Below are 27,951 nucleotides of genomic sequence, written 5' to 3'. Positions count from 1 at the left end.
GCCCCGCCTCGGTCAGCTGGGTTCCGTGTCCAGCCCGCTGCGGAGCATCCCGGGCGGCGCGAACGGCCTAGCCATGTCCGCAGCCATGAGGGAGAGGTTCGACCGGTTCCTGCACGAGAAGAACTGCATGACCGACCTCCTGGCCAAGCTCGAGGCCAAGACCGGAGTGAACCGGAGCTTCATCGCGCTCGGTGGGCGGCGGGTCCCCGGGAGCGGCGCGGAGCACGGACGGAGGGGCGGGCGGGAGGCTCGTCGCACTCGCGGAGCCGGGCCTCGGAGCCGCAGGCTGCGGGACGCGCGGGCGCTGACGTGTCGCCTCTGCAGACCGCGAGTGTCGGAGGACCCACACAGCTTTTGGGCACGGTGTCTAGAATGGTGGGGTTCACCCCTGGGACCCGTGGGCAGCCGGGCCCCGCGTGGACAGTCCATACCCGCGCGTGGAAGCCGCGGCTAGCCGAACGGGCTTTGCCGGCAGCGGCCAGCTGGGAGGAAGGAGAGGCAGGGGACTGCCCGGTTTGCCCAGCCCAGGCAGCCCCTCCCCAGGGAGTTGAGGCAGGGGACTGCTCAGAATACCCAGTTTAGAAGAGCCCTGCCCAGGGAGAAGAGGCAGTGTCCCCAACCCAAAAGGGCAGGCCCGGCCGGCCGCCTGGTGTTTTGGTTTCTCTCCTGTATTCGAGGCAGGAGGAAACCGCCTAGGAAAGGCCTAACCTCATAGTGTGGGTGTGGGTGGGGATTGTCTCTTCAGAATGTCTGCCCTGCCACCTAACCCGCTTCTCCTTCGTCTCCAGGTGTCATCGGACTGGTGGCTTTGTATCTGGTGTTCGGTTATGGAGCCTCTCTCCTCTGCAACCTGATAGGTTTCGGATATCCAGCCTACATCTCGTAAGTGGCTGGTGTTGCTTTTCCCCTCCACAGCCCTCTCTCCCCATTCACGTCTTGTTTGGAGCTCTTAAGCCCTGGTTCCTGAGAAAGAACTCGAAGCACATTAAGGTTAATGTACCGACTGCTTTAGATTACACATTGGGAGCCTTAACTTGTTCTCTGATCTCCTGTCAGCTAGCCAAAGGTGTGTGTATGTGTGTATGCGTGTGTGTGTGTGTATATATATATATATATATATATATATATATTTTTTTTTTTTTTTTTTTTTTTGGTCAGATTATACTGACATGGCATGGAGTCAACCTTATCCAGGCAGCGCAAATTGCGGAGCTCAGTCCTGTTTCTGGACCTCAGCAGCTATTGGGAGTGAATTGCATCCCATTGATGACTGACGGTTATTTCCACCATATGTTTTTGTACATAGTAAAACCCAATTAGTTAGAACTTTCTTAGCCCAGAATTACATCCAGGGCAGGTGAAGACTTGATTTATTTATTTATTTGATCCCGGGTCTCACACTGTAGCTCTGACTGACCCGCAACTTATTTTGTAGCAAAACACCTTAGCCTTAGCTTTTCTAGTGTTACGATTACAGACACGAGTCACCAGCCTAGCTTAATTTTTTTTTTTTTTTTAATTTTAAAAAGGCTAATGATTGGGCCAGTGAGATGGCTCAGTGGTTTGATATTTGCCACTAAGTCTGACTCTCTGAGTTCAGTTCTTGGCCACCCACATGGTAGGTGAGAGAACAGACCCGACAGGTAGACTTCTGAACTCTAAATGCCTCCACCCCACTGGCTTCACTGCTTCCCACGACAGATGAGTAAAGGTAGTGACAAAAATTCAAGGTTTTGGGACTGGAGAGTGGTTAAGAGCACTGCCTGCTCTTCCAAAGGGCTCGGGTTCAATTCCCAGCACCCGCATGGCAGCTCACAACTGTCTTTGACTCTAAGACCTGACACCCTCACACAGCACACATAAATGAAACAAAATATATATTTTTTAAAAATTCAAGTTTTTTTTTTAAATTTTAAAAGTTTTAATTTTTTGTGCATGGGTGTTGTGCCTATGTCTGGGCACCATATGTGTGCCTGGGGCTGGAGAAGGCCAGAAGAGGGTGTTGGATCCGCTGGAACTGGAGTTAAATACAATTGTGAGTCAGTCAGCATGTGGATTCTGGGAATTAACCCTCGGTCCTCTGGAAGAGCAGCCAACCCTCTTAAGTGCTGAGCAATCTCTCTGGCCCCAAGGCCAAATACCAAGAGCAAATTTGGAAGCACCTTAATATATTTGTAATAGAGCCCCTTGGTCATATAAATTATTCATGTAATTACATTTTAAAATGTATCATATGATTGGGATCTATTTTATAACTTAACGTTTCTTTTTGAAGATATTTTGTAATGTATCCTTTCTCTGTTCAAATCAGAATTGTTCCTCTGAATTTTGTTTTATATTATAACAAAGTTGGTGGGTTTCGTCCGTTTGATTTCTGAAACTTCTTAATCGTAGTGATAAAAATAAAGGGTGAGAAACATTTCATTTGGAGGCCAAGACACAGGTAATATCATGTGACTGTCACTGGGCAGACTGGAATTTAACATATGCTGGAAGAGAGAAAATAGTTTGTTGCTGTTTCTTGTGTTCATTTTTGAGACTGTCTCAAGTAACCCAGGCTGGCCTCAAACTTGCTGTGTAGCCAAGAGGGGCCTTAAACTTCTGATCCCCCTGCCTCTGTCTCCTCATTGCTAGGCTTATAGGCAGTGTTACCCTGGCTAGTTTTGCAGATTTGATTTTAGAAGTTAGTTGTTCTGGCCAGTGGCTGGCTACTGATGTGCCAGCTAACCAACCCACCATCTGGGCTTTGTGATTGGACCAAGGATCACTAAGGCAGACTAGGAAAACTGGTTTGGCTTTCAGTGCACCTAAAGGGAGGGAGGGAGGGAGGAAGAGAGAGAGAAAGAGAGAGAGAGAGAGAGAGAGAGAGAGAGAGAGAGAGAGAGAGAGAGAGAGAGAGACCCTTTTAGTGATATGTAATGTTAATGCAGTAACAACCTTGATTCAAAGTAGCTAGCACATCCCTGTGTGTGGTAACAAAATTACCCTGTGGCGCACCCCTCTGCTTGGTTCTTCCTGTGTGTGTGTGTGTTGTGCTTGTAATTCTTTTAGAAGAGGAGACGTTCTGAAGTGTTTATTGGTGTGTGGTTTAGAATTGTTTCTCTTCCGCCATGTGGGCTCTGGGGACTGCACTGGGCTTACCAGGTTTGGCAGCAAGACTTTTGCCACATGGAGTCCTCCCCAAGAATACGGATTTTTAAAAACACTGTATCACATGATACACATAACACAGTGCTATTTGATATATAATTGTATAAGAAACATAACTCCTTTGTTGGCATGAAAACGGTCTATGTGAGCTGTAGAGAGTTGAGTGTGTTTCTTGTCTAGACAGATGGCTCAACATTATAAAGAGCACTTGCTCCTGTTAGGATCCGTGCTTGGTTCTCAGCACCCCGATGCAGCTCATAACTGCCTGTAACACCAGTTCCAGGGGATCAATTGCTCTCTTCTGACTGCCATAGGCACCAAATGGACATGGTGCACATCAATACGTACATGCAGGCAAAATAGTTAAACATACAAAATAAAATATTTTAAATTAATTTTACAAAATTGTTTCTAAGCTGGGTGTGGCTCCTCCCTTTCGTTCCAGCAGTTGGGAGGCAGAAACAGGTGGGTCAAGACCATCCTGGTCTACATAGTGAGCCACCCTGCCCTGGACAGAACATGTGCAAGTGTTTGTGTGTGACTAAAAGTGGGGACAGAGCTAGGCTGTGTTTTCCCTTGGCTAGAAATGATCTTAGGCTGGGCTAGTTTCAGGCATACTTGTTTTTCTTTTTTTTTCTTTTTTTGGTTTTTTGAGACAGGGTTTCTCTGTTTGTAGCTTTGACTGTCTTGGAACTTACTCTGTAGACCAGGCTGGCCTTGAACTTAGAGACCCACCTGCCTCTGCCTCCCAAGTGCTGGGATTAAGGGCATGTACCACCACCACCCTGCTCAGTCATCCATCCTTTTTCTTTCTTTCTTTCTTTCTTTCTTTCTTTTTCTTCCTTCCTTCCTTCTTTTCTTTTGTTCTTTTGGCTCAGTCAAAAGTGATTTTTTTTTTAAGTTGCCAATTTCAACCTTGTTATTTCTTTGTTTATTCATTGTCTACATAATCAACTGCATATCATTGGCTCTTTTTACTTACAAGATGTTAACTGTCTGTTGCTGGAAGTTCAAACAGTTAGGCTGGTTATTTCTAAGTAATAAAGGGAGGTGGATTTTCCAGGTGTTAGAATTTAGTCAAAGAATGACTGTGGTTTATTTTCTTTTCAGTTTGGGTACTCTGAGAAAGAGCGATATTTGTTCTACATTTTAATAAGAGTTAGAAAAACAGTAAAGGAAATTTAATGATTTGAGCAAAATCCAGGAAGTAATATTCAGTGAGTATATAGCCCCACTGGTGTTTGTTTGCGTGATGTTGCCACCTTTCTCTGGGTCCAGCTTTTTCGCCTTTAAAGTCAGCATAGGGTTTTGTGGCTTGTGTAACCACTGGAGTCATTTAAGAGGCTTAGAAATACTGAAGGCTGTCGGGGTCTTTCCCCCATAAGTTCTGATCTAAGTGGTCTGGGATATGGCGTGGCCTTCGGGGTTTCGAAGGCTTATCAGTCTTATATATATTTTTAAAAGGATTCTAATGTACAGAAAATGTTGAGAGCCTCTGGTATAGAGGGGCAACAATAAATACTACACAAAGGCCCTGTAAGTGTGAAGATTGCGCGAGAGGGAGGAAAATAGCCTTCTGTTCCCAAGAATAGTTAGAGACCTCCTCAGTGCTCTGCTCTGTGTAGGAGGTTCGAGAAAAAAAGTGGGATTTGTACACACAGTAGAAAACATACAGACCCCCCCCCAGTCAGTAATCATTTAAGAAGACAATATTAATTCAATCAAGTCTGTTCATTGTATGGCTGTTTTTATTGTGATTGTATAGTTTTTCAAAAGAAAGAGCATTCTTAACAATGGTGGTTTTTGAGTAGTCCTCAGGCCGTTGTTTCTAGGGGAGCAGGGGGATGGGGGCGACAGCTCAGTGGGTTAGAGTGTTTGCTGTGTGAGCAGGAGTGCCCAGCACCAACAGAAAAAGCTGGGTGTATGTGTATGTGCCTGTATCCCCAGCATTTCAGGGTTGAGATAGGAGATCTCAGGAGCTCACTGGCCATTTGGTCTAGCTGACACGGCAAGCTTCCTGTTCGTTCAGAGGCTTTGTCTGGAGGAAGTAGCAAGGAGGAAGACATTGGGAGGCCTTCCCTGGCCTCTGTATGGGACACACAGAGACACAAACCCACACACCCATGAGCGTACACCTCACACCCATATACACCACCACCAGGACTCTGCATGCCTCAGCCTGGTTGGGCTAGCAGGTGATTTGTGAGTGAGGACGTCTCTTCTGACTTCTGAAGGCTGAGGATTCCTAGACCACAAGCCACCAGCTGATTTGGTGATCTGGTAACTGTTACCTGCTTCGGAAATGACACCAGCCTGTGCTGTAGTCACACGGAGGAATTCAGACTGTAGTGGTTATCTCCAGTCGCTCAATTTTCTTGCTAGTCCCTTCTTTTCCCTAGATATTTAGTCTTCAAAAACTGAGATTCATCTGCTTAGCAACAGTCAGTGCCACCCGTACGCCACGTGCTGGTGTAGCCCTTTAGATGCGGCACCGAATAAGATGAGGCATCTCCTTTGGCATCAGCAGTCTGGCAGTGAGCAGGCAAGAAATGGGTAAAGTAGTGAGAAGAGCTGCAAACTCTCAAGAGCAAAACGTCAGGAAGCTGCGTGGTGGGGAAGAACGGGAGTGGCTCTTTGGATATTTATCTGCAGTGCTGTTTAAGACCTGTGGGATGAGCTAGAACTAGCCCAGCAGAAGAAGCCGAGTGGGCCATGGCCTGAGGCGGCGGCAGCCTGGCTCTGTGAGGGGAAGGCTGAGGGAGGCCCCTAAGGGGTTTAGGTCTGCGGAGGGCAAGGCTGACTGAATGGAATGCACCTTTCACTCCAGAGGGTTGCACGTTTTCTGATTGCACTAGAGAGGGGTGTAAGTAAGGGGGTCACATGATAGAACTTCCCAGATAAAATGCAAATGGCTGCTCAGACCTCAGGAAGGGATCGGTGATCTTACTGAAAGTCTGCTAGAATTTATTTCCTCCTTTCCCCTTTGTCCCATCATAGGAAGGAGCATACAGATTGCATCTAAGGGTCAGTATTGGGCCGAGAGGTTACAGGGGGTGGAAATGAAAATTGGGAAAGCTTATTTGGCCTCTTGCCTTTTTCCATTACTCACCCCCTTGAGAAATTCATGGGTGAGGCTCAGGTGCATTTGGCCCCAGGTCAGGACTCTCTGGATGCTGGAGTTCGGAAGCGGTGATGAGTGGGGAGGCAGTGCCTTCCCACAGGCCTCCTCCCCAATGGTCACTCTTTTCTTTTTTTCTTTTTCCTGTGTACATGTTTCTTTGAGCTCTTTAATCACCCTCTACGCTCCTAGGCATTTTGGCTGCCCTGTATAGGCAATCTGAAAGCTAAATCCAGCCTTTTTGTTACCAAGAACTATTGGCAGATTTGCCTTCATCTCCCTGATAAGAAAAGCCTGGATCATAGTAGAACCTGTTGTAAAGGGGACCCGCCTCTTCCCCCAGAGCCCAGGGGCCAGGATGTTTGCAAACCTGTGCCAACATCTCCACTGTCTAATTCGAAACATTTTTGTTACCTCCAATAGGAAATCAGTAACAGTTTCTCCCATTCCCCCCCCTTAAGCTCCGGGGAACCCTTAGCTAACACTGTCTGGGTGACTCTGCCTGAGCTTTTCCCACAGGTGGAATCATGCACTTTGGGCTTTGTGACTCTGTGCAGTCCTGCTTTTAATGGCAGCCCTGAGACCAGCAGAGAATGTGACTCTACCTTCCTACACAAAGCCTGTTGCCTGAGACTGATGGAGAGCGCTCCGCAGCATGGCCAGTGTGGTGCTAGTTCAGGCAGGGGCAGCACGAGTCCCGTCCCTGCTTCTTTGTACATGGAATCATGGTGCAAAGTCTAATGACTGGATTTTCTGTTTTTATTAATACCCTGCGGTGAGAAGAAGGCAGGGTTGTTGGTTTTCTGTCCTACTTAGAAAGCTTTTAGTTTAAAACTCCTGCACAGAAATCTCTGTCTTTCTCTCTTTTTATTTCAGATGTGCTTAGAAAAATCAGGCCGCCACCTCCCTGGAGTTGCCAGATTTTGGCCTTCGGGGTCAGACACATACCAAGTTCATTTAGTGCTAAGTGTGTTTTAGTTTTAGTTTTCTGTAGTGTAGGGGTTAAACACGGGGCTTCGCATGTCCTACTAAAGCACTTTACCACTGAGCTAATCCACAGCCCCTTCTGGTTTCCCATGGTCAGGCGTGGTGAACGCACACCTGTGATCCTAGCACGCAGAAAATGGAGGCGCAACAGCAGGAGTTCAGGGTTACGCTTAGCTGCACAGCAAGCGTGAGGCCAGCCTGAGACTCTGCATTGCCCCCAGGGCACCAAGGGAAAAAAGAAGGGAGTTGAAGAGGAAGAAATGATGATCCAGGGAGATCACGCACGCACGCACGCACACATGAGGAAGGAAGGGCAGGGGAGAAGGAGACGGTGATACAGAGGCCAGGCTTCATCCGGAGCCCTCAGTCACTACACAGGAGCGTGGCAGCACCTTAGGCCTGTAAGTGCTGACCTTGCAGACTAGAAACGTGTAGAGTTCATCACTGTGCCATCTGTAATGAAACCTCACATCCACCTCGGGGAATTGTTATTTTGTTTTCTTGACGTTCTCCAGCCAAGTTTAAACTTGAGGCATCGGTATAAAGATTTTTATTTTCTCTGGGCATGATGGCATATACCTTTCCTCTAGCACTGCGAAGGAAGAGGCAGATTAAGCTCTGAGAGCTGGAAGCCATCCTGACCCACATAGCAAAGTCTAGGGCAGCCAGGGGGAGACCTTTTCTTAAAAAAAAAAAAAAAAAAGGAGTTAATTTTTTTCTGAAAAGATTTATTTTTATTATTTTAAATTCTGTGTCTGTGTGTGGGGTATGTGGACTTGGTGTGGGTGCCTGAAGAGGCCGGAAGAGGTGTCAGACCACCTGAGCTGGCATTACTGGTAGTTGTGAGCCACCTTGAGGGTGTCACGAATTGAACTTTGGTACTCTGCAGCCATCTCTCCAGCCCCAAGAATTTAATTTTACATGGCTGCTGGCTGCATGTGCAGCATTTTATTTAGCTACATTACCTATATCTCTGCCTGAGGCCTCCACAGATAGAGCTCATTTAATGTTCAAAACAATCCTGTTAGGAAATGCTATGGAAATTCCCACTTTCACACACAGGGAGCAGAAGGAGCCGTCGCCTGATCCAGGCTGTGCAGTCAGTGGGTGGGAACTGGTATGTGAGCCCAAGGAGCCTGGTCCCTCGCCAGCCTGGATTTCAGTTAGATGCCTTCTGTGTGGCCTGGAGATTCGTGCAGTAACCTTACAAAGTGAAGAAAATCTGGTGTTAACTTTTTCTTTTGTTAAGTCAGTTCGGTGGACACATTAGCTTTGTGCAGAGTGCCCCTTCTCTCTCAGATGAGGTCCCTCCGTGCCCCATACACGTCCGTTTGGAGGCATTTGCTGTGCTTTGTGATCATGAGCTAGAGCTGCTATCGCTTCCTCTCGGTTTCCTGTCACGCAGCTTTAACTCAGCACAGTGCTGGGATGATGAGCTCAGGGCCTCGTGCCACGCATGCACTCCATTAGTGACAAGCACCCCAGCCCCTGGCTCACTAAGACCCGTCTCGGTAAGTAACTTGGGCTGCTCTGGCACTCACTTCCCCTGCCTCAGTTCTCCTGCCCTGGGATTTTTAGGCCTTTGCCATCACCCGTGGCGGAAGTTACACTTTATGATACCACACGTAACATAGATGGCATACTGATGAAGCCTTTGGTTTTATTGCGAATGGTCACCCTGGCAGGGTTTTCCTGCGGACTAACTGCACATAACGTGCTTGCCACTAAGTTGGCTCTTTAGGGAAAAAATTGAAGTGTAGGTGGAATATTATTGAGGAGGACAGGTGTGGTGGTTCCGCAGATAGAGAGGCGCCTGCCACCAAGCCTGGTGACCTGAGTTCAATCCCTGGGGCCCACGTGGTAGGAAGAGATTGCACATGATGTCACATGTGCCACAGCGTTAACAACATCCACCCCAACAAGCAAGCCAGCAACAAGAGTTTTAAAAATAAAGAGTAAAGGAACAAGGTAGTTTCTACACAGGCAAGAAACTTACTAAATACTGCCTGCCTGTCTTATTTGTGTTCTGTTGTTTGGTGTGTGGCATATAGTATAAATAGCAAATAAATAAATTACTTGCGTTGTATGACTCATTCTGTCATTAGCCTTTCTTGCTCTCTTGGTCACATCTCTTTTTTTGAGAACACATATACTCTTCACTGAAAGCAAAGCAACAAAAACCAAACAAACAAAATGCAATAACAACAACAACAACAACAGAAAGGAGACCTAGGCATGGTGGCTCACACCTTTAGTCCCAGCACTAGGGAGGCAGAGGCAGGCAGAGGCCAGCCTGATCGACATAGCTCGTTCCAAGCCAGTCAGGACAGGACTACATAGGGACCCTGTGACAAAATAAAGAAACCTGTGGCCACCCATAGTTTTTTACCTTGCTATTTTAGGAAGAAGGAAAACATTTTTTTTTCTTATTTGCATAGGAACAAAATAGTTCAAATGCTTTAAAATGTCTTTTAGAAAATTATTTATATTTTATGTATGTGAGGGTTTGCCTGTGCGTGAGTATGTATAACACTGTGTGTGCTTGATGCCCACAGAAACCAGAAGAGGGTGCCAGGTCCCCCAACACTGGGGTTACAGATTGTCTTGAGCCCCCATATAGGTGCTGGGAGTCGAACCTGGATCCTCTGCAGTAGCAGCCAGTGTTCTTAACCACTGAGCCACCTCTCCAGACCCCTGAAACGCCGCCTGATGTGAAAACAGCTGCTGTGTTAGGGATTCTCGAGTCTGCCAGAAACATGACAGACACTGTGATTGAGGCCTCTGAACTCAGGCATGTAAGCGCTGCCTTGACCGCCCTTGATGTTCGCTGCGATGGGTTGCTCGCCCCGCGCAGAGGCAGGTTCCCTGTGGTTACTCACCAGTTCTCCATCCTTACTTTGTTTGTTTGTTTTTGTTTAATAGATGTGCTTGTGAGTTTGTTAGTATAATTGCCTTGTTAAGATCTTTATGATGGGTGTGACTGACGTTAATAGCAAAGTCTGTGCTTTGAAGATAGACTCTGTCCCATTTTACCTGAGTTGTACGTAAGTGGCACATGGGTCATGTAATGCAGTATGTGTCTAGTGTTTCCTGTGTGAGACTTCAGAGGCCTGCTAATATGGGGTTGTTAATTACCAGGTGTGTTACTCCGGGGCAAAGAGCCCAACTTAAAAAAATTTGTATTTGGTGAAGGTGTGGTGGGGGTCAGAGGATATTTCTGTCGTCTGTTGTTTTTTTAAAGTATATTTTTATTCTTTTAAATTGTGCATGTGTGCACATGAGAGTGTGTGTGTAAGAGCAGGTGCTGAGGACTCTAGCAGTGTCGCAGCTGGAGTTACAAGCAGTTGTGAGTCACGTGCTGTCTGTGCTGGGAACTGAGTCAGGGTCCTCGGCGAGAGCAGCCAGAGCTCTTAGTCACCGAGCCGGCTGTCCAGCCCCCGTCCTCAAACTTTGTTTTGTGGCAGTTTTTCTTGCTTCAGACAGGTGCTGTGTGTGAGTGGCCACCTCGTTATTTGTGGTAGGTGTGCCGGGGCTGCAACCACAGGCGTGAGCACCCTACTTCACATGACAAAGGGACGGGACTCAAGTTGTCAGGCTTCACCAGCTGAGCCATCTGGCCCGACCCTGGCTAATGTTTATAAAAGTCAGCGTCCTTATGTGTGGAGAGTCACAGAAGCAGCGTTCTGTAAGGGCTGAGTGAAGGGTTGTTCTTTTTATACCACACAAAGGAAAACCTGAGCTAGTCATACTTGGAGTTTCCTGCCTTTACCTCATGGAACTTTCATCTATTTAAGAATTATAAGTATTCCCAAGTACTTTTTTCTTTCATTAATTTTCCCCTTACTCATTTTTATTTCCTGTTAGTTTTTCCTGTGCTTAACCCTCCTGCTAAAAACGTCATTATTCAGAGATGAGAAGAACTGTGTCGTTTAGTCTTCACCGTTGTGAGTTTGTGTGTCTTGTATTTTTGTTGTTTGTTTGTTTTTGATTTCCCTGCTTTGGTTCAGTGCAACCGGTTGTTCCTAAGCAGAGTGTAACTCACAGAGACTGACAAGGTTTGAATTTTAAACCCACTTTGTTTTTCTGTTTTGCCGGTGGGAGCCTGGAATCCGGTCATTTATTTGCTTCTGGTAAAGTCTTATTTTTGACTGGACACAGACTCAGGTGTGGGAGCTCTGCGAGGGCAGCCTGCATCGTTTGGCGATCTGTCCCTGGTGTTCTTCTTTGGTTTCCTTCATTCTCTTGGCCGAAAGAAAGTTGAGCGTGTTCTGCAGCTGCCTCCCTCTTTTCCTCGGCGCACTGTTTCTTCAGAGCAGCTCATCCACGGATGCTGACTCTTCGGTGCTCTGGTCCTGGGCTTACCCATATTGTCAGGCATTATCTTCTTTAGAGAGATTGAAAGTTTGCAGGTCCTGCTAGCTCTTTGGGGCCCCAACCACCGAAGCACGGCTATCTGTCAGTCCAGGAATACCCCCCATCCTACCTCTCTCTTTTGCTACAACCACGTTGAGAACACTCCGATTGGCACCTGCGATGTACCCTTGAACAGACTTGGGCTTCCTCTCTCCAGTTCTCCTTGGCCTGTTAAGGAGAATGCCCTGACTCCAGCAGGCGCATCTGCCAACAGCAGCCCAGGATGCTTGTCTGTCATGCCCGTCACTGATTGGGACCACGTATCACTTCCACTCTTCGCCACGAGCATCCGCAGCTTCTCCGTTGCCATGGCTTCTCATGGGAAGCATGGTTTGCAGCCCGTAGGAAGGAGACTCAGCTTCACTCGGTGCAGACTACCATGTAGGAAGCATAACAACAAAGAATGTGAATCCATTATTTTTTTTTTTAACTTAGTTCTTATTTCCATTGAGACTTGTTTTCCTTTCTGTGGTAGACCTCTCTCCTACACGCACACGTGCGGGCTAATTAGGAAGAGCTTTGTCTTTGTGTTGGTTGTCACTACATAGTCTAGACTGGCTTGAATTCAAGATCTCTTCAGCCCAGTCTCCTCAGTGCTGCATGCCTGAAACACCACACTAGCTCTGAACCTTTTCTAAAAGTTTGGCTGTAGATCGCTAAGAGTCATTTAGGGCCTTGGCCTGGTGTCAAGAGCACTTAGATGCACCCGGGCTGTAACTGATACTCTGTGGGCGTGTGGGGGCCACCCAGTTCACATTATCCACACCAATACACATTTAATGGAGGGGGAAAAACCAAAGAAACTGGAAATCTTATTTGCTTTATTTATTTCTACAATATTCTAAGAAAATTTATGTCAAAGGAAGGAAAATGAAGTTAGGAAATTGACTGTTGATAAATACTTCTCAAGTATATTATTTGGCAGATAGGACAAAGAAACAGACAGCACTAAAGTACATGAGTTTTTAGACTCATCTTCTGTTGTGTTGACTTTTCATTGTGTACAATGATACACATTCCATCGGTAGAACACACTTGGTCATACATACTCTGCTGAATATAGGGAGCTGACAAATCTCAATTTAATGACATGAGAGAATGTTGAGGCACACATTGGGCAAGGAGAACCTTTAAGTGTGAAAGAATTTACGAATTGGTAGAAGTGTTTAATTAGGACACATGGGGGAGATTTAGGGAGTAGAGGCGCATTCTCCAAGCCCAATGACCTGAATTCAGTCCCCAGGACCAAAGTGAGAGGAGAGAGCCGACTTCTCCAAATTGTCCTATGACTTTCACATGTATGTTATGGCATGTGTGTGTATGTGCACACACACACGCACTAAATTTAAAAATTAAAGTGCAAAATTGATAGCTATATTTAAGTAAGAGACTGTAATGTCTGTCCCAAGGAAACTGAATTAGAAGGGGTAGGTGAGGGGGCTGGAGAGATGGCTCAGAGGTTAAGAGCACTGACTGCTCTTCCTGAGGTTCTGAGTTCAATTCCCAGCAACCACATGGTGGCTCACAACCATCTACAATGTGATCTGATGCCCCCTTCTGGCCTGTAGATATACATCCAGGCAGAGCACTGTATAATAAATAAATAAATAAATAAATAAATAAATAAGATTTAAAAAAAAAGTGGTAGGTGAGGAAAGTTTCCTTCCCATAACTTCTTTTCCTGTTTGCTAGTTTGTGAATGATGTAAATACCATATTTTTCGCACTATAAGATGCACCCAGTTTTTAGAGCAGTAAAACAAGAAAAACAGTAAAAACAGCAATCAGACCATAAGGTGCACCCTAATCCCCCTCATACACTTTTGAGGGGAAAAAGTGCATCTTATGATCTGGAAAATACAATAGTAGCATATTTGTGATCCAAGATACTGGGTGAAAGTCGAGTAGTGTTAATTCATATATTATTTATTTTATTTTTTAATTGCTTAAATGTCTGCTTTTGTGGTACTGAGAATTGAAGCAGGGCCTGTGTGTGCAAGTGTGATAACCACTAACCTACACCCCTGGCTCTTGCTAATACTTCCAAGTGCCATTGTGCTACTCTCAAGAGAGACTCTGTCCAGAAGAGTAGAACTCCTCACGGAGGAAATGAATAGGCTGAACAGTATCTATTGTGCTCACTGAGAACAAAATGGCTCTGTGTTGAGAGCGCCCGGGAGGCGGGTGCAGGCCTTCCTCCTCATTGCTTCCATTGGTGTTTGTGGCTGTGGGGTTGAAGGCAGAGCCTTGCACATGCTAGGCAAAGGCTGCACCCCCGAGCAACATCTGCTCTGGAAGCTGGAAGGGACGAGGAAGAGGCAGGTTTTAGTTGTAAACGCTCTAGTCCTTAAACTGCCAGGCGTGTTTCCCTCCCTCACTGGTCACAGCTGGAAGTCACTGGAATTACCACAGTGGGCTGAGCCCCTGCTTCTTCTCCTGGACCTGGCTGCCCCTATTGAAGGCACCCCTGCTGGTCAGTCTACACAGACCCTGCTGTGAGCGTGTAAAGGAGGTGTGGTTGCCAGGTAGGAAAGAGCAGGGTCTGTGCTGCCTGTGGAGTGAGTCTCTTCTGGGCAGCGAGGGGCCCTGAGCTCTGTTAGAACTTCTGATGTGGCAGTCGATTGCTGGGCATGTTTAATGGTGGCGGTGACCACCATTCCACAGACTTGGCTCCCTCATGCCAGTTAGAGATGTGGCTGCAGTGTATATAACCCTGGATGCTATTAGCTCATATGTAGTGTGCAGGTAGGAAAGGATGTTCTCTCCCTTCATCAAGATAGCAAAAATGAAAAAAAAAAAAAAAAAAAAAAAAAAGACAGCAAAAATGAAGCCAGTTGTGACAGCACACATCCACGCTCACAGTACCTAAGAGATGGGGCTTGGCAGGAGGGTTTGTTCAGAGAGAGCCTTGGTTGCACATCCCATTCGAGGACAGCCTGGGTTAAATGATGCCCCATCTTTTTTTTTAATTAATTAATTATTTATTTATTATTATTTTGGTTTTTTAAAACAGGACTTCTCTGTGTAGCCTTGGCTGTCCTAGACTTGCTTTGTAGACCAGGCTGGCCTTGAACTCACAGCGATTCGCCTGCCTCTGCTCCCCGAGCGCTGGGATTAAAGGCGTGCACCACCACACCTGGCATGGGAGACCCCATCTTAAATAAAAAAGTTTCTGGGACAGTGGTGGTGCCTTTAATCCCAGCAGGAGGTTCTCTCAGTTCAAGGCCAGCCTGGTCTACACAGAAAATTTCAGGACAGCCTGGGCTATACAGAGAAACCCTGTCTCAAACAAACAAACAAACAAACAAACAAACAACTCCCACCCCCAAACCCCAAACAAAACCAGCATAATGGTAATACAGGAATTAAAATTATGACATAATAAAATGTCTAGTTTTAAGCAGGGTTTTCTTTTTAAAATAGCCTGTTTCTGAGAGTGATTGTAGATCCACAGTTGAGGGGACCAGGAGTTCCCATATGCGCCTGCCCCCTCCACAGAGCCGGGTCTCCTGTCAGCATCCCGGCCAGAGAGAGGAGCATGTCACAGCTGAGTGCAGAGGGAACACATCTTTATCCCCAGACTCCTGAGCATGGCACTGCTGATCAGGGAGTGTTTCCTGCTCTTTCATGACATATAGTCTGGGAGAGAGAAGACCGGATCTTCCCGGCTTTGGTTTTCTCCATGGGTGTGTGATGTGTGATGCTATCTTTTCAACATCCCCAGTTTTTGGCTTGGTTTCAACAAACACACAGAGCTGCAGAAGTGTGAACAAGTGGGTAAGCCAACAAGGATGGAGTTGGCCAGCGCCATTGTTGCTCCCAGTGGGCTGGGAGAGACTCACTAGTGCCTGTGTGGGTATCAGTGCCAGTTCAGTACCAAAGAAAATAATTTTTCCCAACCTTTCCAAGGTTGGCCCAAAGAGTGTTTCACTAGTATACAAAAATTCACTAACCTGCAAATAGGACTTTGGGGAGTTCAGTTGACTCTTGCCTCTTGCAGCACGTAGGATTTGGGGTAAGATTAAGGTGGCACATGCTTTTAGTCCCAGCACTCAGGAGGCAGAGGCAGGTGGATTGCTATGAGTTCAAGGCCAGCCTGGTCTACAAAGTGAGTCCAGGACAGCCAAGGCTAACATGGACAGACCCTGTCTCAAAAACAAAGACAAAAACAAACAAACAAAAAACACCCAACAACAAAAAACCCATCTGCAATTCTCTATTCTCCTGTAAGTTCACTCCTTATGAGTGATAATACAAATTACCATACTAGGGGTCTGGAGAGGTGGCTCAGCAGTTAAGAGCACTGGCTGCTCTTCCAGAGGTCCTGAGTTCAATTCCCGGTACCCACATGGTGGCTCATAACCAATCTGTAATGGAATCTGATTTCCTTTTCTCCTGTGCATGAAAATAGCCCTCATATACATAAAATAAATAAATAAATAAATGACCATACTAACTTGGGAGGCAAAGGTAGGCGGATCGCTGTGAGTGCAAGGCCAGCCTGGTCTACAAAAGGGAGTCCAGGACAGTCAAGGCTACACAATGGAAACCCTGTCTTGAAAAACCAAAATAACCTAAAAAAAAAATTACCATGCTATAATAATTACCTACTATGGATATATTTATTCTGTGCTATTCAGTGTTTATAAATACATTATATATACTAACTACTGTCATCGTCATAGCAGCACAGTAAGATTTATCATGTCACTTGGTAGATAAGCAAGCTAAAGCCCAGGGAGAGTGAATATCTCTCCACCTGGGTTAGTATGAGTGTGTGGGGGAGGGGCAGGGTGGTGAAGAGGCGCACCGCCCTGACTTGGAGTCGTTAGTTTTTAGTAGTTTATTTTGGTTAAGTAGAAAGTTCAGCTGAGTTAATTTCATCTGATGGGCTATATACACACTCTCTTCTCTGTGTCCCTATGTGTCTACGTCAGAGGCCTTTCACTCCCTAAAGCACAGGCCGTGTCACTGTTAGAGAAGACTGTTTATAAGGAAGTCTATTAGCTATTCCCTCAAGAGAGAAGGGAAGCGAGTATGCTCACTTTAGTGTTTGTTTCTAACAAAGCCCCAGAGAGGACTAGCCTCAGAGGTAGCAGTGGTTATAGCCTGGAGCTCCGTGTCTCCCAAATAGAACTTTTTCTGTGCCCTTCATTATTAAAAAGCACCATGCCAAGCCGGGCATGGTGGCGCATGCCTTCAACCCCAGCACTCAGGAGGCAGAGGCAGGCAGAGCTCTGGGTTTGAGGCCAGCCTGGTCTACAGAGTGAGTTCTAGGACAGCGAGGGCTATACAGAGAAACCCTGTCTCCGAACACCTTCCCCTAAAAAACCCACTATGCTCATTACATAGAACTTAAAGAAGTAAAATTCTGTTACCCCAGTGCTCAGGACTGGTTTTATACTCCCTGAAGTCTTTCCGGATACCTGTCTTGTGCTGTCAGCACACGCAAACTCATCTTTTGTTTGTTTGTTCCGTTTTAACACACACTTAGAATATGTCTTGATACTCAGCAATGGATCTGGGATGTCTTTATTGTTATCTTTTATAAAGGCTTCAGAATATTTCAAAGGTCTTTTAATAGCCATTCCCACATTTAAAATGTGTTAAGTGTGGAGCTTCTAGAATCTTTTAATTTAATGAAGTAGAATTCATTTTGATGCCACTCTGGCCTCTTGGGCCTTCATTTTCACACACATGTGCAGGCATGCACACATATTAGCATGGCCAGATGTGCGAGCGCATGCTTACCATCCCAACACTTGGGAGGTGGAGCAGGAGGATGAGCGGCTGATAGGGAAAGAAAAAAAGAAAGAAAGAAAGAAAGAAAGAATTTCAACTAGTCTATCGCCGAGATGCCTCCAACTCAACATTTTGTGGTTCCTTATTTTGCCCTATGAATTTGTAGGATTGCTGGATCCCCCAGAGCTTGGAACCATCTTTTCCACCTTAGCCTTGTCTGTCACTCACCCAGCCCATCGGCTCTAGGGTAGTGCGGCTCCATTCCTAGAACATGGTCAGTGGCTCGGGGCAGAGAGGAAGGAGGCCACGGTGCTGAGCATCAGTGCTCAGGCCTGCAGAGAGCGATGAGCTTAAAGACCATGCTGTGTCCATGTTCAGAGAGGCTGTGAGCATTTACCCCAGGAGTTCAGAGCTCAGATCAGTGTCTGCCACTTACGGTGAAGCCAGGCCTGTGCAGAGCGCAAGCCACCGGCAATGCCAGGATCACTCCAGAATGTCTCTGCGGTACCTTCCAAAACTCAGATTGCAACTCTCCTATTGTACTTACATTAATTAGGACATATTAAACACCCACGTTGTACCAGTCATTTTGGTAGGTGCTCTTCAGTCTGGTGGCGAATGTTTCTAATTAAGAAAACAACATGCTACAGTGAAGTAAACACGGGCTTTGGAGGTGGTCCTAGGTATAAACCCATCTCTGCTACTTGTAGCACAACTGTTTCTCTTCTGGGCTACAGCTTCTTCTTCTGAAAACAAAACAAAACAAAAAAACAAAACAAAACAAAACAAAACACCACTACCACCACCAAACCCCACAAACCCGACAAACCCCACGGGCTATTATGAAGGTCTTTTTTTTTCTTTCTTTTTTTTTAGTTTTGTCAGAGTCTCATTCTGGCTGGCCTGGAATTCACAGAGCTCCTCCAGCCTCTGCCTCCTGGGATCTGGGGTTAAAGTGCTCCACAGTCCGCACATTTGCGGTGCTGGAGACCAGGCTGTGAAGGGTAATAGGTCTCACTAATGGACGACGCGTTTTCTTTTGCCTTTCAGAATGAAAGCCATTGAGAGTCCCAACAAAGATGATGACACCCAGTGGCTGACGTACTGGGTGGTGTACGGCGTGTTCAGCATTGCCGAGTTCTTTTCCGATCTCTTCCTGTCCTGGTTCCCCTTCTACTACATGCTGAAGGTACAGTGGCTTCTACACAGCCTTTCCCTTCACGGTGCCCTCTGCCTCAGACTCCGGCTTGGATGTTGACACCAGTGGTTCCTGTCTCAGGTTACAGCCAAGAAGGCAGCATTCCTGCCTCACTTCCTCCTTTAAGGCCTTGGAAGAGCCAGGGCAGCTTGTGTCAAAGGCGTTTAATAATGTCAGGGAATGGAAGAGCTGTGACTGGACACAGAGGTGGCGGGCGGGGGTGAGGGGGTAGGGGGGTGGGCGACTGCCGTTAATCTCCATGCCGTTATGTGGGGGTAAGAAAACGGTGTGTTTTCAGCATTCACTGTTCCGAAGAGGAATCATTTTGGAGAGAAAAGCCACATAATACCCATAATAGATTTGGAGAAAGGAAATATCTGGTTGGTTGGAAACGTCATCTTGGTAACTTTGGCAGATGTGGTAGTCAGAGCTCAGCCCCCCTAAACCCTGTTTTGGCATAGGACTAGCCAAAGCTGCCGACATCTGGGGAAAAGGACAGGAAACTAAAATTGCTTTACAGCTGGATCTCTGTGGGCTTCTGGCTTGCCCCAGAGGGGAGTGAGCAGGAGAAAGCTGTCCATTTCAGGGGCATGGTGGCTCTTTCTCACTGAACAGGGACACTGTCCTCAGACAATCACTCAGGTGTCTCCCTGAGAAGAGGCCAGTGGCTGTGACACAACCACAGCCTCTGCTTCTCAGACTACAGACTTCGCAGGCAAGATAGGGTGGTGTGTCCCCCACGAAGGGCTCTGGGGTACCCCCTTTCCTTCTTGTTAGTAGTTACTTTAATACCAAGTGCATATGATGTAGTTTAAAGACTCAGGTCACTCTGAGGGATTTGCGGCGGGGGGGGGGGGGGGCGGGGGGAAGCCATTTTATGCTTTCCTTAAAAATAACCATTGTTGGCTGCGCTTGGTGGCGCACGCCTTTAATCCCAGCACTCAGGAGGCAGAGGCAGGTGGATCGCTGTGAGTTCGAGGCTAGCCTGGTCTACAAAGTGAGTCCAGGACAGCCAAGGCTACACAGAGAAAACCTGTCTTGAAAAACAAAAACAAACAAAACAAAATAACCATTGTTAGCCAGCCATGATGGCGCACGCCTTTAATCCCAACACTCAGGAGGCAGAGGCAGGCTAATCTCTGTGAGTTTGAGGCCAGCCTGTCTACAAATGGAGTCCAGGACAGCTAGGGCTACACACAGGGAAGTCTTGTCTCAAAATACAAACCAACAACAACAAAAACCCAAACCATTGTTGGGGCTGGAGAGATGGCTCAGTGGTTGAGAGCGCTTGCTGCCATTGAAAAGGATCCAGGTTCGATTCCCAGCACCCGAATGGCCATTGTCTGTAACTGTCTGTAACTGCAGTTTCAGGGAATCTGTTGCCTTCTGACCTCCTTGGGCACCAGGCACACATAAGCTGAACACTCAGATACATAAAATAAGAATGAATCTTTAAAAAAACAAAAATGTTCATTTTCACTTCATTTATGGCAATTTAGTTTAGTCATTTATGTCTATGTCATAAATAATGCTTGCCTTAGTTGCTTCTTTTTTTTTTTTTTGAGACAGGGTCTCTCTTTGTAAGCCTTGCCTGTCCTGGACTCACTTTGTAGAGCAGGCTGGCTTCAAATTCACAGCAGTCCCCTGCCTCTGCCTCTCAAGTGCTGGGATTAAATGCATGTGCCACCATACCTGGCTCTTTTTTCTATTTTGTGCACTATTTTGAAAGACAATTTGGCTCTCTCCTTCCCACATCCTACCTGGTACTTCCAGCCTTTCCATGTCCTCATCATCCCCACTTACAAAATTATGACTTTGAAGGTGCTGTTCCGACTTAGCATACAGTTGTCATGCATACAGCACACCAGGGTTTCTTTTTAAACACCTGGTAATTGTTACTTATATAACTTATGACTCATTTACAGTTATTTGCACTTTAATTTCTATACATTTGTATACTTAAATGTTTTTTGATCTAAGGAAGATTGGGTGCAGGAGATTAGATAATCGCATGCTGTCTCATTCTTTAGTTTCTTTCTTCCTGTTTTTTTTTCCCCTTGAGTTGGGAGTTGAACCATGTGCAAGTGCCTGGCCATGGATCTGCTTTAGTAGCTCCTTTATCTTGCTTTTTAATTCTGAGCTATCCTAGATGTAGTTTCTTTTGCTATTTGATTAGCCTTTATTTTAAAAGATCCGTCCACACGTTCCTCTTTCCTTTAAGTCTGACTGTCGAGTTCTTACACTTGCTCATAGTTAAAACCATTCTGCAGTAATGCTGTGTGCTGTGATTTTTATTTCAACCATCATAATTTTCAAGCTTATTTTTGATAGGCTCTTATTTCAGTTTTATTTTACGTGTGTGTGTGTGTGTGTGTGTGTGTGTGTGTGTACATGCACGGGAGTACACACACAGAAAGTCAGGACACTCCTAGGAGTTGGTTCTCCTTGTATTATGGTTTCCAGCAATCAGTTGAGCTCTGGCTGCTAGGTTCGCACAGCCATCGCCCTTCTGTGAGCGTGTGGAAACAATCTGTTGTGAAATTCTGCGTGATTCAGTTGTGGGTTTGCTCCTGACAGAGTCTGTAGCTGATTATGTTGTTTTTCTTTAGAAACAGTGGCTCATCAAGTATCTCATTATTTTGGTCTGCAGACCAACTTTCTTCCAAGGGATTCATAAACTCTGTCAGGCTGGGAAATAAATGACACACCCTTTTATGTCCTAGGTCGTTTTAAACTGTGGACTTGGCCCAATCTAGAGTGACCAGAGATGTGGGTTTCATTTGAAGGATCAATTCTCAGAACAGATTGGCTTGTGAGCATATCTTTGAGAGGTTATCTTTTGTTGTTTTTTGTTTGTTTGTTTGTTTGTTTTGGTGTAACAGCCTTGGCTGTCCTGAAACCATCTTTGTAGACCAGGCTGGCCTCGAACTCACAGTGATCCACTTGCCTCTGCCTCCCGAGTGCTGGGATTAAAGGTGTGCACCACCACTACCTGGTTTAAACAATTGATTGATTTTATTTTATTTAGTTTTGAACAGTTGATTTTAAATTTAGCCTGTTATCTCTCTATGGCTATATTGCAAAGGCTTTTCAAGATCTAGATTTATTTATTTATTTCCCCTTTTCCTTAATTCTACAAGTTTACATAAGGCTATTTTATACAGGTACATATTGTAATTTGAGCATATCCCTTGCTTTCCAGGCAGCTTTTCTTCTACTTTCCATCATCAGAACACAAATGATATTGTGTATCTAACACTTAGGTATTTGACTACTGTAGCCTTAGTAGGAAAAGTCGATACATAAAGTCAGTCTTGCCAGTGGTGGTGCACACCTTTAATCCCATTCAGGAGGCAGAAGCAGGCAGATCTCTGTGAGTTGAGACCACGCTGGTCTACAGACAGAGTTCCAGGACAGCCAGGGCTACACACAGAAATCCTGACTCGAAAAACCAACCAACCAAACAAAAAAATGTGTCTGTGTCCGTGTGTGTGTGTGTGTGTGTGTGTGTGTGTGTGTCTGTCTCTGTCTCTGTGTATGTGTGTGTCTGTCTCTTCCCCTCCCCTTCCCCCTTCCCCTCTCCTCTGTCTACCCCCTCCCCCTCTCCCCACCCTCTTCCCCCTCCCTCTCCTCCTCTCTCTTCCTCTCCCCTTCTCCCAGTCTGTCTGTCTGTCTCCCCCCCCCCTTTCTCTCTGTGTGTATGTGTGTGTGTGTGCGCGCGCGCGCGCGTGTGCGTGTGTGTTGTCAGGGCTTGACCATTTTAGGCAAGCCCTGTATCACCGAGCTACATCTCCAGCCCTTGAAGTACATTTTCTCTGGCATTAGCGTTAAGTTCTGGCCAGGCTAGTTCCTGACTGCCCGATGTATCCCCACTCTTGACTGGTGATCGCACTGGAGCACAGACAGTTGTCTGGCTTGTTGTCATTTGTGGGTTCATTGTGTCTGTGCTGATGTCACAGCAGTGAGTTAATGAGTATGTGCCTGTTGTCTGAATTGTCAATAGGAGTGGGCTTGTGTGGTTGGTTGTCTCTGGGAGAGTTACCAGCTGGCACTTGGAAAAGCTAGATGCAAAAGGTGGTCACATCTGTGTGAAAGGTAGTTCTATAGATTGAGGTGGAGTTTTGGAAGCTGATAGATGGGTATTGCCTGGAGAGTTGAACAGTAATTAACCTCATTTTAATATGAGAACTGGAAAATGCTGCGGATATAGAGAGAAGTAATTGTTTTTCTGTCCCAAGACAGTAGCTGGAGGGTAACAGGACATACAGAGTGGATAGTAGGCTGTATAGTCACATTGAGGACAGAACGGGGCGGGGGGGGGGGAGGGACACTTAACTCTGGTATCAGCTGTTAGCCATGCCTTCAGTCATCCAGAAAAGAGAGTCAGCCTGGCTGGGTTTCTCAAAGTTGGTGGCTCTGTAGGTGGATGGCATTGAGGGGTCCACCAATAGTGAAGACTTTGGATGATACGGCTGTCCTGATATTAGCTGGTAAAAGATGTCATGGGGCTGGAGGGATGGCTCAGCAGCTAAGAGCCATAGCTGCTCTTGCAGAGGACCCAGGTTCGATTCCCAACACCCACATGGTGGCCCACAGCCATCCATAATTCCAGTTCCAGAAGGATCTAATGTCCTTTCCTGACCTCCGTGAACACTGCATGCACATATGGGGCAGTGCATGTTCACAGGCAAAGCATTTGTGCACATAAAGTAAATAAATATAACCCCCCCCAAATTCCCAAAACCTTACAGAACAGAAAAAGGACTTAGACATGATGACATGCCTAAACTCATGAAACAGACAGACTCCTTTTGATTTTTAATTTGATGAGTCATTTACATTTCACCTTGAGGCCTTTTCTGGAAGTGAACATCTGTTTCTCTGTGAATAATTTGCTTCTGAAAAGGAGACCTTCTATGTAAAAATACTAGCCAGAAACACACCCCTCTCTGTTCTTTTAAATTTTTGGTATTTTGCCCATGCTGGTCTCTAAGCCTGTTTAGTGTTCCTCGGCTTGCTGCTGAGTGCTGGGCTGATAAGTACAGCTATACTTGGCTATATCTTAATTTACTTGTGTGTAGGGGGTGTGTGCTTCCTTGCATGTGTTCATAGTCCAGCATTTGACATGGGGCTGGGGGTCCAGACCCACAGCCTCATGCCTGTGCAGCAAGCTCTCCACCAGCACCTTATTCATTATTTTTTGTTAGTAGGTTCTTATTTTAAGAAAAGGGATTTCAGGCAGACAGGATGGTGTAGTGGGGAACAGTGATTGCTGTGCAGGTCTGCCAGCCTGAACTTGACCCCACAACCCACAGTGGAGGGAGAGAACTGATGCCTAAGCGTTAGCCTCTGACCTTGACGTGTGCACCTGCACTCACACTTGCACCGTATTTCAAGTCACACACAACAGACACGCAGAAAAAAACTTAAAACACAATAGGTTTCATTACGTCATATTTATATTCCCTGTAGTTTCCTGTCTTTCTCCCCGTCTCCCATTATTATTTGTTTTATTTATCTATTTATCTGTTTTAGACACGGTTTCACATATCCCAGGTTGGCCTCAGTTTCCCTGTGTTGCTGAAGATGACCTTGAACGTCTTGCACAGAGTGCTGGAATTATGGGGGTGGTACCACCATGCCCAAGTTTTGTGGTACTGTGCGAGGCCATCACTGTAACAACTGAGCTATGGTACCCAGCCTCTCCTTCTTCTTCCTTCTCTTTCTTTTGAAACCCCATCTCTTTGTCTAGCTCAGGCAGGATTTTTTGTTTTTTAATCTCGAGAAGCCTCCCACTAGCCTGCAGCAAATACTGGGCACGCCGGCGGAGCTGTCAGTAACAACAGCTATCTATGCCCTGAGTGGTGGAGGGCATGAGTGTAGTCCCGATGCCCAAGGCTCCTTCTCACCAGCCTTCTCTTCCCGCAGTGTGGCTTCCTGTTGTGGTGCATGGCCCCCAGCCCGTCTAACGGGGCTGAGCTGCTCTACAGACGCATCATTCGTCCTGTCTTCCTGAAGCACGAGTCCCAGGTAGACAGCGTGGTGAAGGACGTGAAAGACAAAGCCAAAGAGACTGCAGACGCCATCACTAAAGAAGGTAAGGGCTAGGGACCACGTGGTGCGCCATGTGCAGGGGATGTGATGTCCTAGGCTCCAGTCGCCGGCTTATCGGCCACCTCGGCCTCCCCGACCATTTCCACTGCTGTTTCCGCAGTGACAGATTCAGCGCAGCCTTCAAGTCACCATGTTAGAAAGGCGCGACTTCCCCACTGCAGGCGCGGAGTTTAGAGTACCGTTTCCGCTTCAGTTCGGGTCACCTGTGGTGTGGCATTCTAATTGTTTTGTTGCTGGGTGTGGTGGTACGTGCCTACAGCCTCAGCATTTTGGAGGCAGCATGCTAGATGAGCCATGTTTTAAAATCGAGACGTCAGGAAACTCTCACCAAGAAGGCTGTGCTAGTTTGCCTTTCTGTTGCTGCCATAAAACCCGTTCGCCAAAAAAAAAAAAAAAACATCTTGGGGAAGAAAGGAGGTCGTTTCCTCCCAGCAGGCCACACTCCATCACTGAAGGATGCAGCTTGCCGGCTAGCTTCCAGGCTTGTGTTCAGCCCCACCTTTCTTACACAATCTAACCCCTCCCACACACTCACACATCAATTAGCAATCAAGACAATGCCTCAGAGACAGACGCACCCACCGGCCAGGCCGATGAAGGCAGCTCTACAACTGGGGCTCCGTCTTCTCAGACGTGTCAGGTTGAAAATCAAGATCAGTTGTCCGTGAAGGTGAGCCTGAATCACACAAACTGAACAGCCGGAATCTAAGGGTAGATTGTTCAGGAATGGCTTGTGAAAAGGCTTGGAGTAGAAGCAATAACAGAAACAGGAGGATGGCAGGAGACAGTGGGCAGGGAGGGTGGGATGAGGGGCTGCCCACGGGCCGTGGGAAGGGAGCTGGCTTAGACTGTGGGAAAGATGCCGCTTGGAGCAGTGTTTGGCTGTAGCCACTGCATTAAGAATAGGCTAAGGGGTTGGGGATTTAGCTCAGCAGTAGAACATTTGCCTAGCAAGTGCAAAGCCCTGCGTGGGTTGGGTCCTCAGCTGGGCGCGGGTGTCGGGAGAATATGGCCTGAAGAGGGAAGGACACATCATCCAGTGTAGATGCTGTGATCTGGCTAGAGCTCATGGCTTCATGATCTGTAGTCATGACAATAAAGTAGCAATAATAAGTATGAGATAACTGATTTTTTTTAAAAGATGAGGATGGTAGGATTTGCTTATGAATTAGGCTAGAAATGTGAGAGAGAAAGAAGCCAAGGCCAGCCTTCACAGCCTGAGCAGATAAAGGGGTAGGCTTGCCACTGAGGTGGGAAGACTGGGTAGCAAGCAGGAGATTCAAAATCCAGTCCTGGGCAGATGTCTGAAGTGTCTGTTAGAGAGATACCTGAATGGAGCAGCCCGCCAGCCACTCGGTACAGACCGTGAGAGCCCTACGCCAGCCACTCAGTACAGACCGTGAGGGCCCCACGCCAGCCACTCGGTACAGACCGTGAGGGCCCCACGCCAGCCACTCGGTACAGACCGTGAGGGCCCCATGCCAGCCACTCGGTACAGACCGTGAGGGCCCCACACCAGCCACTCGGTACGGACCGTGAGGGCCCCAGGAAACAGGGTTTAAGAGATGAAGGTGCACTGCCAGCCAGGCCCAGCGCACAAGCAGGGAGGAGCTGAGGAGGAAAGCCAGAGTATGGGCCCAGTGAAGTGTCCACTATGCCACTTGCCATGAGGGTTGCGTAAGGTGACAAAGACCAAGGGACAACCATCAGAGTAGGCAACGAGGAAGGATCAGTAACCAGAAGAAAACAAACTTTATGGGTACTGGGAACAAACATCTGACTGGAGAGATGTGAGAGAATGGGACAATATCTGTGGGAGGGGGAACGGGGTCTTGAGGCTTGAGAGAGAGCCCTCTCCCCCCCTTTTAAAAGATTTTATTTATTATGTATTCAATGTTGTGTCTGCATGTACACCTGAACACCAGAAGAGGGCACCAGATCTCATAATAGATGGCTGTGAGCCACTATGTGGTTGCTGGGAATTGAACTCAAGACCTTTTGAAGAGCAGCCAGTGCTCTTAACCGCTGAGCCATCGCTGCAGCCCGAGAGAGCCCTTTCTTAAGGCAGGAGAAACAAAGCATGTTTGAAAGTGAATGTAAAGCTCAGTAGAGAACACAAGGTGATTTCACAGTAAGTAGAAGAAAAGAGAGATGGTGTGGGAGGGGAGAGGAGGGCTGGATGGAATGGGAAGAGACATGGATAGCTGTCTAGAAAGAGGCTGGCGTATAGGTGACATACAATGAATATATCAGGTGTCGTGGGCCACCACATCTGTCTCACGTGCCCAGTTCTAGCTTTGGATCATGAAAGCAGACCCCAAATAGGACTGTAGAAACTGGAGGAAAAGTGGGGCTGCAGAGATGGCTCAGTGGTTCACTAGGTGGCTCAGATTCACTAGGGATTTCTCCCACAGCTAGCTGAGAAAGGAAGACTGTGTTCCTCATCGTCAGCTTTGCCTGGTGATTTTACCTGAGTGAAGGAAAAGCGGCTGTCAGGAAGCTTGTGGACAAAGGGACACCTTGGCTCTCAGGAGGAGACTCTGGGCGCCATCAAAAACAGTGGCCGTCTATGGAGCCTCGCTGGAGGCTTCCAGAAGGGTGCCCCACCATCCACGGTGGCACAGTGAGCAAGTCGAGGTGTTCATAGTGCTGGCATGGGTTCTTTCCTCTGACTCTGGTCACCATGACAATGTGCTGCTTTTGATGATTGAAGGAGAGAGGACAAGTAGCTCAGGTGATGGTGTCATACAAGCTTTGAGCCTAGATGACCATCAAGAATTAATTCAGCTGACATCTTGAGGATTTGTGCTCCAAAGAGGTGCTCTGGCCATTTCCTGGAAGCCCTCTTAGCCTTGACCACAAGCTCTAGCCTGAGTCACGCACTTTATCTTGTGGCCAGGAGCTTGCATGATAAAAGCTTTTGATACAATTTTCTTTTCCTTCAACAGTCAAGAAAGCGACGGTGAACTTGCTGGGTGATGAAAAGAAGAGCACCTGAGCCCCTGCTGGATGGCCCCACCTCCACCCTCGCTCCCTTAGAGCGCCATGTCACGCTAGGGACAGTGGCACAGTCGTTGAATTATGTTGCCTTGGAAACTTCCCGATGTATTAAAAGTGGAATGTGTTGTAAGATGTTTTGCTTTTATTGTCGTATATGTAGAGAGCATTTTCATTTAAATCTAACCCAGTGGCAGCATCTAAAAATGTTAAAGTAACTTGCTGTGTAGGTA

General features: G+C 46.8%; 1 protein-coding gene across 1 annotated transcript; it reads left to right on the top strand.

The window, feature by feature from the left end:
* Reep5 (receptor accessory protein 5) lies at positions 1-27,851 on the top strand. Its single transcript, XM_051163855.1, has 5 exons — positions 1-191; positions 789-882; positions 18,460-18,598; positions 24,536-24,704; positions 27,670-27,851. Exons 1-5 carry the CDS (start codon positions 74-76, stop codon positions 27,717-27,719), a joined length of 570 nt encoding a protein of 189 aa, XP_051019812.1. The 5' UTR covers positions 1-73; the 3' UTR covers positions 27,720-27,851.
* Positions 27,852-27,951: the final 100 nt, after the last annotated feature.

Source organism: Acomys russatus, chromosome 20 (assembly GCF_903995435.1).
Source record: "Acomys russatus chromosome 20, mAcoRus1.1, whole genome shotgun sequence".
Taxonomy (NCBI): Eukaryota; Metazoa; Chordata; class Mammalia; order Rodentia; family Muridae; genus Acomys; species Acomys russatus.
Note: the sequence above shows the minus strand (reverse complement) of the source record. Positions and strands in the feature narration are given on the sequence as shown.

Excerpts from the sequence above, each read along its gene's own strand:
- Reep5 (XM_051163855.1), top strand. The coding sequence starts at position 74 with ATGTCCGCAGCCATGAGGGAGAGGTTCGACCGGTTCCTGCACGAGAAG. Across the intron at positions 192-788 it reads CCGGAGCTTCATCGCGCTCG|GTGTCATCGGACTGGTGGCT; the intron begins GTGGGCGGCGGG and ends CTTCGTCTCCAG. Across the intron at positions 24,705-27,669 it reads AGACGCCATCACTAAAGAAG|TCAAGAAAGCGACGGTGAAC; the intron begins GTAAGGGCTAGG and ends TTCCTTCAACAG.